We start from the raw sequence: 15,232 nt of genomic DNA, 5'->3' as shown, positions 1-15,232 counted from the left end.
AAAATGGGTCCGCGGGCCACAAAATATCACCTCGCGGGCCACGTTTGGCCCGCGGGCCATACTTTGGTCACCCCTGTATTAGAGGGAGATAGCAAAAACGTTTGATTTAAAGTTGCAGGTACAACCTGACTTTGAGAAAATTTCGGTTTGGATTTCGGCTGATGCTTAGCACGAGAATCCAAAACCTTTTTTCTGATGGGGCAATCCCAGAAATTTGATTTGTGTGTGACAAATGTCCTTGTCGTGAGAAGAATCCCCGCAAACCATGCATTTTGGAACCATGGCACAATGATCAGTACCGTGAGTCAAATTTTAGCAACTTTTTAATTCAAAAGTAAGTTACTTTTGTCATTACCGTAATATTTTTTTGTGTGTACTTTATACAGAAAAGAAGTGTATTTTTCAACAGATGTGAAAACACCTGTTGGTTTGCAACAATGCACATCAAATAAAAAGTATCGACACTTCGCTCGACGCAGTCGCCCAAACAGCAGTTGGGAATCACTCGTCGCGACGAAGGCAAACTTCAAATTATTTTGCTTATGTTTTTGTTCGTCGTGAATTTGTTGAGTCGGTGCGTTCGGCCGAGAGTTCCGTTTGCAAAACCGTGAATTTGGATTGGTCCAGGGTAGGCGCGGTCAAGCTCATTTCGAAAAGCCCAAGTCTTTAGAAGGAATGGATTACAGGGATTCATGACCCTGGAGGTAAAGATTTTGTTTTAAGTTGTTTAAAAAAAATCTACTCATTTTTGTTTATTTCAGGACATCGAATCATAACAAGGCTCCTTGCCAGCGCTTCAATTTGACCAGCTGACGTCAAATTTTAACGCGGGGCTTTGGCCTGACGAACCAGTTTGAGAAGGACCCAGCTGCAGAATTCCATCCGAGAACGAGGTACTTACCACGTCCGTCGCCTTTATCGCCTGACTCCAGCAAACCCATGTAGCAATTAAAACATCGCTTTCAATTTTGTTGTTGAACAATTGCTTCACAAGCGTTTTTATACGTTAATTATTAAACAAGTGTCATAAAATTTGGTCAACTGTTCTCATTTTGAACAAAAAACCATTGTCCAACATGGTTGCCACACAAATGCCAAATCTAGCAACGGATTACGAATAGTTGCTTTTGAAGTTTATTTTGACTTAAATGAAACATGCTTGTAGAACTCGAGAAGCAAAATGACATTTGTAGACATGATGTTCCATTTCAGTTTGCTAAACATGATAACATAATAGAATTGACCTCTGGCTTCGGATGGGATTTCACGTAAACATGTTGTTTATGTGTAGTTCGCTACTTGCCCTGAGAATTCTTCATCAAAAAGAAAAACTGAAAAAGCAGCACCGGGAACCAGCAGCAGTAGCAGAGTAGTAGTAGCAAGCAAAGTTAATTAGCACTCAAACATGATTGAAAAAAAAATCTCCATAAGCATAATAATGAAATTGAATGATTTTTTATGGTTTAAATTTTTTATTATTCATCATTCATAAATGATGTATCCCTGTCCAAACTAATAAATCACAAAAACTAGTAGTTGAAGTATCTTTAATCGATATTACTAACAAATAAAGGAATAAATTATGAAAAAATCTTATAAGCGATCACCTTGGACGTATTTTATCAAAAGCCTGTTTAACATTCTTGTCTGCCACAATATGCTCTTGAACGGTTCTCAAAACGTATGCCTAACTCACTTCTGAATCTTAAAGGCAGGATGTTGTTAAACGGTTCTAACGACGTTATTGACGTGTATCAAACCCTATTTGAGTCGTTGCTGTAACGTTGACAGTGCATTGTTAGTCAACGCCTTAATCTGTCAGGAAGTAGCAGTTATACCAACGTTAAGAATTGTAAAACTACCTTATAAAAGCGCCCTGCGCTAGTAGTTCGTCCTCTTTCGTCAACGGACCCTGGACCAGTCGGGTCAACCAAGCAGTCGTCGGAAATACAGATCTGGTAAAGTATTTCATACAAAGTGTCTTTTATTCCCTCGTATCACAATACCCTAGTAACATTTTTAAACTTACAGGTTTTATCATGGTTCTGAAAACCCTCATACGGCCTAAATAGGCTTTTATGGCCTACTTAAAGCCTAAAATGTTAATAGGGTACAGCAGTTATCTAATCCGGTTCAGAATCTTATAATCAAGAGTTCTTATGGCACGTTTAACAAACGTTCTCTATGCAACATAAGACGAAAAAAACGCGGATGGAAAATTCAAACCAACCGGTCGCGATCATAGTTTACTTCGATCCCCAAGCCCCTATTTCGATCAAATATGCTCATTTTAAAGATTTGAACTCAGTTCGCTCGCCGGAATGAGGCCATAAATGTCCATAAAGTAGAATATTTGGTTACTTGGGCTTCTTTACAAATTATGGAAAACTTAACAGATTATAGAAGGAAAGTTATGGTTATTGTAATTAAGATAAATTGGGTAATACATACTTTCGAATCTTCCCCATTTTCCTTTTGAGAGTTAGCTGAGCTTGATGATATGCCAGATTTGTGATGCTGCAGCTAGAAATTTGTAAAAAGATCTTGATAAAACAATTTAAAACGGCCAAAACATAAAAAACTTACAAAACAATGTAAATTAGCCACGTGTGTTGTAAACAAAGAGTGTATCATCCTGCTCACTCCCAATGTATACATCCACTGACGTGAGCAGGACACACTCTTCATTTACAAACTAACATTGACCCACTGCAAAAAATCCGCCGCCATGTTGCACACTCCCTGAAAACTTTGAAGTATTCTGGGGGTCATATTTGAGTTCAGCAACCCCAAATTAGTTAAATTTGGCCTGTTGATTGCCTGTTACATTTCTGTATAAAAATTTCGAATATTCTAGCTTCGCCATCTTGGATTGCACATTAATGAGTATTTTGAAGTTGTCTTGAGGTCATATTCGAGTTTAGCGACCCCAAATTAATTTAATTTGATTTGTTGATATCCTGTTACATTTCTTTCTAAAAATTTCCAATATTTTAGCTTCACAATATTTGAAGTATTCTAGGGGTCATATTTGAGTTTAGTAAAAAAGTAAATCTTTCTTTGTTCCTCAGGGGAACACCCGTGAAGAGTATCGTGGCCGGTATTTACAAAGCGGATTCAGTGACAGTTTATTAATCAACTAATGTCAACCACGGCTACGTCACGACTGTCATCCACATATTGTACGTTTCTCTCAAAAGTACACGCCGCGCGGCATTTCTGACTGTGCCGTAGACATTGTTGCCAGCGATTTTCTGCACTTTTGGTGCAATAAAAAACATACTTGGCAACTGCCAGGCGATTCGAAGAAGAAGATCAACAAAAACAAAATGCGCAGTATGGGATTTGACAGCGAGCATTTGGCGAAAGTGCGGCGCGTCGTTTCGAGGCTGATATGCCGTGAGTCTTTCTCGGGAATACGCGCAATATAAAGCGAGTGAAGTCAAAATCAAACCAAGATCGAACCAAATTTTTGGCGCGTTGCTTTTGAAAATGTCGTATGCGCATCGAACATAAATAACAAAAATAAAAACTTTGTAATGTTTTTTTTTCTTTTTTACAATTAATCTCAGGGGACAACTAGGGGAACAGCATTTATTCCGTCAAGCACCTAATGTTGGCATATCAGCACTGTGGTATTCAGTGACAGCTAGTTTAAAGTTTTTTTTCACTGAAATTTAATAAGTATTCAATTCATTTTAAACCAACGGTCAGGAAGAATCAAACTAATTTAATTTTATTTCAAGGTAACTGAAGATATTAAGATTTTTAGTTTAGTTTAGCGAGTTTGGTTGTATTATATTGTCAAGAAGAACTTTGTTTTATTGATCTAAAAAATGTAAAATGTGGAAAAATTCACGTAATCATTGAAATTATCTCGCAAGTATATGCAAAAGATAAAAAAAACTGCAAAAAAATAGATTGGGAACAAAATTTATGTATTTATTTCATACGACCTTTTCAAAAACCACGTGTAAACAATATTGACAGCGCCTCTGACGGGGACTTCAGGAAACTGCATGGAAACTGCAGATCATTGATGTCAACATGTTAAGGTTAATTTTAACATTCCATAGGTTGTCTTCCTAAGTTGTCTTGATAAGGTCCACACCCAAAGGAAAAATATATCTCAAAATCTGCAACATTGGATTTGCTGCAGAAAATGTCATATTTTATAACATTTTTTGCAGCAAGCCCGTAGATCATTTTTGCCCGCGTGTAAAAATTTCAGCGATCTGCAGTTCTCACCAACACATATGAAGCTGGCCCGTCCCCGAGCAACACTCCAAAGAGAAGCATATATTGGTGCTCTTTCACTCACATTTCATCAAGCGTCCATGGCGCGGTGGTAGCGTGTCGGATCAATAACCAAGAAGTTGGTGGTTCAATCCTCGTTCTGCTAAGTGTTTTTTTGTGAAATACAATCAAAAAGCCGTCGGTAATGTCGATGATTGTCGGTAACGGGCAAAAATGTCATACTCCTATATCGCAAAAAATGCATGAGGTCAGATTTCATGCAGATTCTGATATACTTTCATGCCGCCATGCATCACAATCATGCGACTGCCAGTTGGGTGCAGTTTGTGACGATAAACTACCTTCCCTTTACTAAGCAATCGAATCCAGAAGGGAAAAGATCACCAGTTGTGTTGGTCCGAGCCGGGATTTGAACCCCGATCTACCGCTTACGAGGCGAAAGCGTTACCACTGGGCTACGTGGCTCGGTGACCGAGATTCGATTGCTTAGTAACGGGAAGGTAGTGTATCTTCACAAACTGGACCTTATCACGACACCTTAGGAAGGCGACCTATGGAATGTTAACATTAACCTTAACATGTTAACATTGAGTTGAGAATGAAATTGCCACTGAATTCGCTTTGTAAATGCCGGCCCCGATACTCTTCAAGGGTGTTCCCCTCAGGAACTGGGAAAGATTTACTTACGTGGCTCGGTCATATGTTTGAGTTTAGCGACCCCAAATTAGCTAAGTAAGTCATCCGTCATCCCTCATATTTGGAACATTTTACAGATCGGTCAATGTTCAAAATATCATAGCAAATCGATAATTGAACAGAATGATTTGCTTTTACCTTCATGTGAAAGCTTTTCTTGTGATCTTTCGATTAAAGTATAGACCGGCTGTATTTTTCTACGTTTTATATCACCTACTCCGGTGGAACCGCTGGCGGCGGTTGGACTCGCAATCCAAAGGTCGTCAGCTAAAACACTGGGGTGGAAAGTTCCTTGGAGTAGAAAGAGGTTTGGGTGCTCTCCCCATCCAAGACTTCGAACTCCTAGGTTCGAGCAGAAACTTGCAATAGAGACCACAAAAGACCCGGGGTCGTTAATGTGGATGGTTTGATTTTTTTTATTTTGATCAAGTTTTAAAGAAAAACATTGACCCTTGAAATCGAGATCGAAGCAACCCGCGCGCGAGGTAGGATGCGAAACGTTTTCGCTGTCATTTTTAGTGGGATTTTTTTGTGGAAATATTAGATTTTTAAAAGGAAAAAACGAAATGCCTGTGAATGCCAGTGACCACGGTGGTAGCAAAAGTGCACCGGTTCTGGTGGAACTTTTTGTTCAAGATCATTTGAAGTCCGGGCCACGGTCCAATTCCACGGTTTCGTGCTTTCGGCCCATCTCTTCCAAGTGTTCTTGCCAAAAGAAGATTAATTTGATTGTGTGTGTCGAGTGGCTACGAGATAAAAAATCAAAATTTCAATTGTGTGAAAAAATCGGGAAAATGTCGTGTTAAAACTAAACTAGAGAAGAAGGTTGAAAAGATGGCGTGGAAGCGAGCTACCTTCGAGCCGAAGCGTCCAGTGGTTGTCATGGAGGAGCATGGCTTCCAACCGGCCTGTTGCCCATAGAGGAAAGGCAGCATCGGTTGAGCGGATGCAACGGCTCAGCAAGCCACATTGGACACTGGATTTGGGTGAGAGCGTTCTTATTATTTCGTGTTGAGTTGTGGAGTACACAAATTTTGTTTGTCATAAAATGGCGGCATGACGTTGAATTTAGACAACAAACTTTGAGGAGATGAGACTGCTGCAGCTGTAACTAAGCTGTTACAAAAATAATTCGGTGCCTACTGCGACCGATCGGGTTAGCTCGCTCCGTACTCAATCTATTTTCAATTTATGGTAGTCCATCCTAATTTAGGTGAAGCATATATTTAACACTAATCAAGTTACTTTTTAGTAATGTTTGATGTCCCTAACCCTTTTTCAGTTTTGTGCAAGAATGGTTTAATTGTTCTCAAAAAAGACGTAACATTTGATGCCCATGGAATTTTTTATGTGTATGGTAGAAGTTTTCAGTTAATATGATTACATTTTTTATGTTAAACATTTATCATAACAAGTTACAAAAGGAGTTGTTATGTATCATTAGCTAGTCCTTGTCACAAATTTTTAGATATTCACATCTCTTTGCAATGCTTTGTCTGCTTTGGATGATGTCTAAGATTTAATTTTATGTTTGATTTCAGCGCTACTAATTTTTTAACTGCATTTTAGATTTACTTGTTTTAGTTTTAGTTTAAATTCAATAATTTTGGCTTTAATACAATTCAACCATTTTTCAGTATTTTTATTCTTGAATTTTAAATGCTGAATCTAGTTTTATAACTTATACTTCTTCACAGTCTCTTTTCCGGGTTTCAACAACATTTATTGTACATTTATTCACAATGGTTTGAACAAGAAATTTATCAAACTTTTATTTTCCATAATCCATTAATAATTTTAACTCAAAAGTTTTTGGATCCATCTGGTGTCTACATTTAATGAATATTCGATAGAGTTTTGTCTGATTACAGGTGTATATTGTAAAATTAAATGTCAGGTCTGCTATTAGAACCAGCTGCTAAAATTGGGACTATAAACTGTCCACATGATATCAGAGACGCATCGAGCTCTACAGGCTCAATAAAAACTCTTTACCTGCTCTGTATGGTAGAACAGAGCTAAGCTCTGTATGCAGCGAGCTCTGTACGGGGAAAAATAATATTGAATTGCATATATCTCAAAAACGATAAGTTTTAGAAAGTTGACATGTTCTAGAATGTTGCTGGTACCAAAAGGTACTATATTATTCTCTTAGACGTCATTACAATTTGATTGATTTTAGTTGTGCAAAACAAGAAAAAACTATTTATTTTCTAAGATACAAGATATAGAATATTTTTGTTTTCGACAAAGTTGCAAAGCTCTATCTTCAATAGATACTGAAATAAAAAATAAAAACTATTTTTATAATAAATACTGCTTGCGACAAACACAAAGCGACCGCGTCGTAGGCACAGGTAATATGAAGCATGTTTGGTAGAGATCGTCTGAAGTGAAAACTAGTATAGCAGAGTGTCCATAGAGAGTTTTTATGTTAAATGCTCTCGTCTGGATGGTTGAAAGAAATTCCAAATAAAATTTATAAAATTATATTCTTTTTATTGTACCGGTAAGTAATTAATATTGGAAACAATAAAATTATTTTACAGCTATTTTTATGTTTGTCTTGACAAAACAAATGTTCAACAAATTAAGATAAAAACTATTTTAAACATGCAAGTTAAAAAAATAAAAACTAAAGCTTCTTACAATTATTTAAATTTTATAAAAAGAAAATCAATTAACATCTCAACAGAAAAAAAACTATATTTTTCTTATTTTTTTAAGCAAGATAACCATTAGAAAGTTTCAATTAAATAGCAAACCACATTTTTTCTTTATTTCACAAGCAAGGAAAACAGTGAAGAGTTTTTAGCTCTAAATGCTCTCTTTGGAAAATTACCATTTTATTACCATTTTTTAAAGCAATCGAAATTAAATTAAAAAAACATTTCCTTTAATTTATTTTCAAGCAAGGAAAACAGAAATAGGAATCAAATGGCCAATTTCCATAGCTAAAAACTCTTTACTGTTTTCCTCTGCTTGAAAAATAAAAAATATTTAGAATACAGGTAATAAAATTGCGAATTTCCATTTAGGGCTAAAAACTCTTCACTGTTTTCCTGTGCTAGAAAAAATTTAAAAAAATATTTAGAATACAGGTAATAAAATGGCAAATTTCCATAGAGAGCATTTAGAGCTAAAAATTCTTCACTGTTTTCCTCTGCTTGAAAAATAAAAAAATATTTAGAATACAGGTAATAAAATGGCAAATTTCCATAGAGAGCATTTAGAGCTAAAAACTCTTCACTGTTTTCCTCTGCTAGAAAAATTAAAAAATATTTAGAATACAGGTAATAAAACGGCAAATTTCCATAGAGAGCATTTAGAGCTAAAAACTCTTCACTGTTTTCCTCTGCTAGAAAAATTAAAAAAATATTTAGAATACAGGTAATAAAATGGCAAATTTCCATAGAGAGCATTTAGAGCTAAAAACTCTTCACTGTTTTCCTCTGCTTGAAAATAAAAAATATATATTTAGAATACAGGTAATAAAATGGCAAATTTCAATAGAGAGCATTTAGAGCTAAAAACTCTTCACTGTTTTCCTCTGCTTGAAAAATTAAAAAAATATTTAGAATACAGGTAATAAAATGGCAAATTTCAATAGAGAGCATTTAGAGCTAAAAACTCTTTACTGTTTTCCTCTGCTTGAAAAATAAAAAATATTTAGAATACAGGTAATAAAATTGCGAATTTCCATTTAGGGCTAAAAACTCTTCACTGTTTTCCTGTGCTAGAAAAATTTTAAAAAAATATTTAGAATACAGGTAATAAAATGGCAAATTTCCATAGAGAGCATTTAGAGCTAAAAATTCTTCACTGTTTTCCTCTGCTTGAAAAATAAAAAAATATTTAGAATACAGGTAATAAAATGGCAAATTTCCATAGAGAGCATTTAGAGCTAAAAACTCTTCACTGTTTTCCTCTGCTTGAAAAATTAAAAAAATATTTAGAATACAGGTAATAAAATGGCAAATTTCAATAGAGAGCATTTAGAGCTAAAAACTCTTCACTGTTTTCCTCTGCTTGAAAAATAAAAAAATATTTAGAATACAGGTAATAAAATGGCAAATTTCCATAGAGAGCATTTAGAGCTAAAAATTCTTCACTGTTTTCCTCTGCTTGAAAAATAAAAAAATATTTAGAATACAGGTAATAAAATGGCAAATTTCCATAGAGAGCATTTAGAGCTAAAAACTCTTCACTGTTTTCCTCTGCTTGAAAATAAAAAATATATATTTAGAATACAGGTAATAAAATGGCAAATTTCAATAGAGAGCATTTAGAGCTAAAAACTCTTCACTGTTTTCCTCTGCTTGAAAAATTAAAAAAATATTTAGAATACAGATAATAAAATGGCAAATTTCAATAGAGAGCATTTAGAGCTAAAAACTCTTCACTGTTTTCCTCTGCTTGAAAAATAAAAAAATATTTAGAATACAGGTAATAAAATGGCAAATTTCCATAGAGAGCATTTAGAGCTTAACACTCTTCACTGTTTTCCTCTGCTTGAAAAATAAAAAAATATTTTGAATACAGGTAATAAAAGGGCAAATTTCAAAAGAGAGCATTTAGAGCTAAAAACTCTTCACTGATTTCCTTGCTTGTGAAATAAAGAAAAAATGTGGTTTGCTATTTAATTGAAACTTTCTAATGGTTATCTTCCTTAAAAAAAATAGTTTTTTTTTCTGTTGAGATGTTAATTGATTTTCTTTTTATAAAATTTAAATAATTGTAAGAAGCTTTAGTTTTTATTATTTTAACTTGCATATTTAAAATAGTTTTTATCTTAATTTGTTGAACATTTGTTTTGCCAAGACAAACAAAAAAATAGCTGTAAAATAATTTTATTGTTTCCAATATTAATTACTTACCGGTACAATAAAAAGAATATAATTTTATAAATTTTATTTGGAATTTCTTTCAACCATCCAGACGAGAGCATTTAACATAAAAACTCTCTATGGACACTCTGCTATACTAGTTTTCACTTCAGACGATCTCTACCAAACATGCTTCATATTACCTGTGCCTACGACGCGGTCGCTTTGTGTTTGTCGCAAGCAGTATTTATTATAATCAGTGTCTTGCGAACCTTCGTGGTGAACGGACACTAGAGCTGCGGTATTTTTTACTACCTAAGCTCAGAGTTATTTCAAACAAAATTCACAGTCTTTTTAAAGACTACCTGAGTTACTTTCCAAAATTCTAAACAGTCTTTTCAAGACTAACCCCACCTGAAATTTTGTTGTATTTTACAAACGAAGCCATCTTTTAAAGAGAACTTTGCTTGCAAAATGCGTCAAAACAAAGGTAAACGCAAATCTTCTGAAGATTTGGTCGTTACGTCGGTGAAGCGTTTGAACGCTAAACCGGCTAACGGAAACAGAAAAAGAAAACAGCCTCTTCTGAGGTCTGATTCTGATTCTGAAAGTGAGGTCAATCCTCCAATTCCATTGACAAACAGTTTCGGTGTTTTATCCGAAACTGTTGACAAGGATCCTTCTCCTCGTACTGAGCCTTCTGCCGTCGAGAAACGAGTAAAGGCTCCGCCAATTGTAGTGACTTCCGTCTCCGATTTGGCCAGCTTTCGAACGCAATTGAAGAATTGCAAGGAAACTTGCAATTTGAAGGTTTCGTTCCAGCTTGGTCGAAGAGGAGAATGTCGCTTGTTGACGGAATCTTTACAAGATCACCAAACTTTTGTTGGTTATTTGAAAACCACAAACACAATTTCTACACGTATGAGACCAAGAATGCTCGTCCATTCAAGGCGGTCCTGAAAGGTCTCTCCAACGACTTGTCGGTGGATGAGATCAAAAACGAACTTAAGGTGTTGCTTGGCTTTGCCCCATCCCAAGTAATACCAATGAAGAAAAAATCAAACGGGAATATTTCTCGCTTTGGTTTGACTTCACAATTTTATCTGATTCATTTCAACAGAAATGAAATCAACAATTTGAAACTTTTGGACAAAGTTCAGTTTTTGTTCCATGTACGGGTAAAGTGGGAGCATTTTAAGAAACATGGCGGTAATGGCCAGAATCTGACCCAATGCCGGCGTTGCCAGGCATTCGGTCACGGTACTGATCATTGCGCCATGGTTCCAAAATGCATGGTTTGCGGGGATTCTTCTCACGACAAGGACAATTGTCCCGTGAAAGAAGTCACCCAATTTAAATGTGCAAATTGTGGTGGAAATCACAAATCAAATTTCTGGGATTGCCCCATCAGAAAAAGGTTTTGGATTCTCGTGCTAAGCATCAGCCGAAATCCAAACCGAAATTTTCTCAAAGTCAGGTTGTACCTGCATCTTTAAATCAAACGTTCGTGCTGTCTCACTCGAACAATACCCCTACCGTGGAAAAGTTAGGTAACAGCAATGGCATTTCTTATGCCAACGTCGTTTCGGGTTCGGGTTCATCCACGAATTTTAAATCCTCTACCAATTTTCAAATTGGGCAGGTACCTCAAATTTCATTTGAAAATTTTTCTGCTGGCAACGCTTTGGGATCTTCTGATCTCGGCGATGTTACGTTTGAAAAATGACTTTTTGCAAAACTCACTGTTTGGTTTGATTCAAACAATGAGTAATGCTACATCCATGATGGAAGCTATCCAGATTGGATTAAAATTTGCGAATGATGTTGTTCTTACCCTGAAGTTTAATCATGGATCTAAGTAATTCCATCAATATTATGAATTTTAATGCTCGCTCTTTAAAAGCGAAAGAAAATGAATTTTTCAACTTTTACGAGTTCATAACGTGCATGTTGCTGTTATAACCGAAACATTTTAAAAACTGGCACTTATTTGAAAAGTGATCCAGATTATAAAGTTATAACCAATAACAGAATGAATAGAAATGGCGGTGGAGTTGCAATAGTTATCCACCGTAGTATGACTTATAGTACGTTACGTGACTTTAAGTTAAAAGTTATTGAAAGTTTGGGCATTGAACTTGAAACTTCTTTTGGGAAAATTATGATTGCAGCTGCATATTTACCATTCCAATGCACTGGGGAAAATAAAAATTATTTCAAAGGGGATTTGAATAAACTTACTCGGCATAGATCTCGATTTTTGATCATCGGTGATTTTAATGCCAAACACCAATCTTGGAATAATTCAAAAGTAAATTCCAATGGTAAAATTCTATTCAGAGATTGCACTTCTGGTCTTTATTCGGTTTTATACCCGAATGGGCCAACTTGCTTTTCTTCTGTTAGAAATCCATCAACAATTGATTTGGTTTTGACAAATCAAAGTCAGTATTGTGGTCCTTTAGTGACTCATGCTGATTTTGATTCTGATCACCTTCCAGTAACTTTTTCACTTTCTCATGAAGCAGTTACCAGACCCAATAGTTCTGTGTTTAATTACCACAAAGCTAATTGGGACAGGTATCAGCATCATATTGAGAACAATTTAAATCATGATTTTGTTTTAGAAACCAAAGCTGATATTGATTCAGCCTTGGAATCTTTAACTAATGCAATTTTGGATGCTAGGAATATTGCTATTCCTAAAGTCCAAGTCAAATTTGATTCTCCCATTATTGATGACGATCTTCAGCTTCTGATTCGTCTGAAAAATGTTCGCCGAAGACAGTATCAACGTTCTCGTGATCCTGCACTGAAGCGAATTCAAAAGATTTGCAAAAGGTTATTGACCACAGATTCACTCTCCTGCGAAATGAAAAGTTCGCAAGAGATGTCGAACAAATTAAACCTTATTCCAAACCTTTTGGAAACTTTCAAAGGTTCTTAAGAAACCTCAAAACCAATCCCTTCTTTAAAAGATGGTGATAATATTCTATTAACTAATGGGAGAAAGCTCAAAAACTTGCTCAGCAGTTTGAGAGTGCTCATAATTTCAACTTAAATGTTTTGAGTCCTATTGAAGATCAAATTTCAATAGAATTTCAGAATATTGTTGAACAAGAGTTTTCATCAGATGAAGTTTTTAATACGGATCTGAATGAAATAAAATCTATTATCAAAAAATTTAAAAATATGAAAGCCCCTGGTGAGGATGGCATTTTTTACATTTTAATTAAAAAATTACCTGAAGCAATTTTAAGTAGCTTGGTCAAAATTTGCAACAAATGTTTTGATTTGGCATATTTTCCCAGTAGTTGGAAAAATGCCAAAGTAGTTCCGATTTTGAAACCGGATAAAAATCCTGCTGAAGCCTCAAGCTATCGGCCCATTAGTTTGCTTTCATCTATTAGTAAATTATTCGAAAGAATAATTCTTAATAGAATGATGACGCACATTAATGAAAATTCAATATTCGCTGATGAGCAGTTTGGATTTCGCCTTGGGCATTCAACTACTCATCAGTTGTTGAGAGTTTAAAATTTGATTCGAAGCAACAAATCTGAGGGCTATTCTACTGGCGCTGCTCTTCTAGACATAGAAAAAGCATTTGACAGTGTTTGGCATAAAGGTTTGATTGCGAAATTAAGAAGGTTTAATTTTCCGATTTATATCGTGAAAATTATTCAAAATTATTTGACGGATCGTACTCTGCAGGTATGTTATCAGAACAGCAAATCTGATCAACTACCTGTACGTGCCGGCGTCCCTCAAGGAAGCATTTTGGGTCCAATTTTATACAATATTTTTACTTCTGACTTGCCTGATTTGCCCCCAGGATGTCAGAAATCACTTTTTGCTGATGATACAAGCATCTCCGCCAAAGGTAGAAGCCTTCGTGTCATCACAAGAAGATTACAAAAGCTTGGATATTTTCAATTCTTATTTGAAAGAATGGAAAATTACTCCAAATGCTGCAAAACTCAACTTATTATTTTCCCTCACAAACCAAGGGCTGATTTTCTTAAACCAAAAAGTCATCACATTATAAAGATGAATGAGGTAAATTTAAAGTGGGAGGATCAAGTGAAATATCTTGGACTTGCTTTTGACAAAACCTTACTTACAAGGATCACATTGAAAGTATCCAGGTTAAATGTAACAAATATATTAAATGTTTGTATCCACTTATAAACAGGAATTCTAGACTTTGTCTCAAGAATAAACTGTTAATTTATAAACAAATTTTCAGACCTGCCATGCTTTATGCTGTGCCGATCTGGACAAGCTGTTGCTTAACCAGGAAGAAAAAACTTCAGAGGATTCAGAACAAAATTCTGAAAATGATTCTGAAACTTCCTCCCTGGTTCAGCACCAGTGAACTTCATCAATTAGCCGAAGTTGACACTTTGGATGTTATGTCCAATAAGATAATTGATGCATTTCGACAAAAATCATTGCAGTCTTCAGCTGCATTGATCCGCTCTTTATATAGTTTATAAGTTAGTTTTAAGGTATCCCTTTTCCCTTTTGTACATGTAGGACCTCCTACATTTGAAATCACTGAATAGCGAAAGCTACAATATTTCATGAATAAATGAAAGTTGCTAGTATTTAAAATTGAGGTGAAAAGTCATCGATTGTGATTGGACACTCAATAATATTTTAACTGAATGAATGTACATGAAAGAGAAAATCAAAATAAATATAAATTAAAAAAAAAAAAAAAAAAGTATTTATTATAAAAATAGTTTTTATTTTTTATTTCAGTATCTATTGAAGATAGAGCTTTGGTTTCTTCGAGAGAGTTGTTCATTTTTGGTAGTTAAGCAACTTTGTCGAAAACAAAAATATTCTATATCTTGTATCTTAGAAAATATATAGTTTTTACTTGTTTTGCACAACTAAAATCAATCAAATTGTAATGACGTCTAAGAGAATAATATAGAACCTTTTGGTACCAGCAACATTCTAGAACATGTCAACTTTCTAAAACTTATCGTTTTTGAGATATATGCAATTCAATATTATTTTTCCCCGTACAGAGCTCGCTGCATACAGAGCTTAGCTCTGTTCTACCATACAGAGCAGGTAAAGAGTTTTTATTGAGCCTGTAGAGCTCGATGCGTCTCTGCATGATATTGAAATTAGGCCTTGACAACTGTTCCGAAGCTTTTGTTCTCTACATCCCTAAAAGTTTGGTTTCAGCCGCTGCATATTATTCTCTTTGCACTGATGTTTTTGTCAATAAAATTATTGTTTTCAATAACAAATATTTTTTAATATTATTGCATGTAATATTCTCATCCAAGTTCCTGTCCCTTAAAAAAACATTTATATGATTAAATTTTATAATAAGTTATATGGGATTATTTAATATTCAGTACAAGAAATAGGTGTAGAATAAGATCATTTAATTTTATTTTTTCTTTGATTTGAACTTCGAAACATTTGTT

At 34.9% G+C, this 15,232-nt stretch overlaps 1 protein-coding gene across 5 annotated transcripts in view; it reads right to left on the bottom strand.

The window, feature by feature from the left end:
- LOC6050100 (liprin-alpha-1) overlaps positions 1-15,232 on the bottom strand; it is a 232,958-nt gene that overhangs the window by 162,193 nt on the left and 55,533 nt on the right. For 3 of the 5 annotated variants that reach the window (XM_038251757.1, XM_038251760.1, XM_038251758.1), the window contains exon 5: positions 2,452-2,523. The exons of the other annotated variants lie outside the window; for them this stretch is intronic. In XM_038251757.1, the coding sequence (XP_038107685.1) occupies positions 2,452-2,523 (72 nt within the window). The remainder of the gene's footprint in view (positions 1-2,451; positions 2,524-15,232) is intronic. 5 annotated transcript variants of the gene reach the window in all.

Source organism: Culex quinquefasciatus, chromosome 2 (genome assembly GCF_015732765.1).
Source record: "Culex quinquefasciatus strain JHB chromosome 2, VPISU_Cqui_1.0_pri_paternal, whole genome shotgun sequence".
NCBI classification, from domain to species: domain Eukaryota; kingdom Metazoa; phylum Arthropoda; class Insecta; order Diptera; family Culicidae; genus Culex; species Culex quinquefasciatus.
The sequence above is the reverse complement of the archived record's forward strand: the minus strand, read 5'-3'. Positions and strand labels throughout refer to the sequence as shown.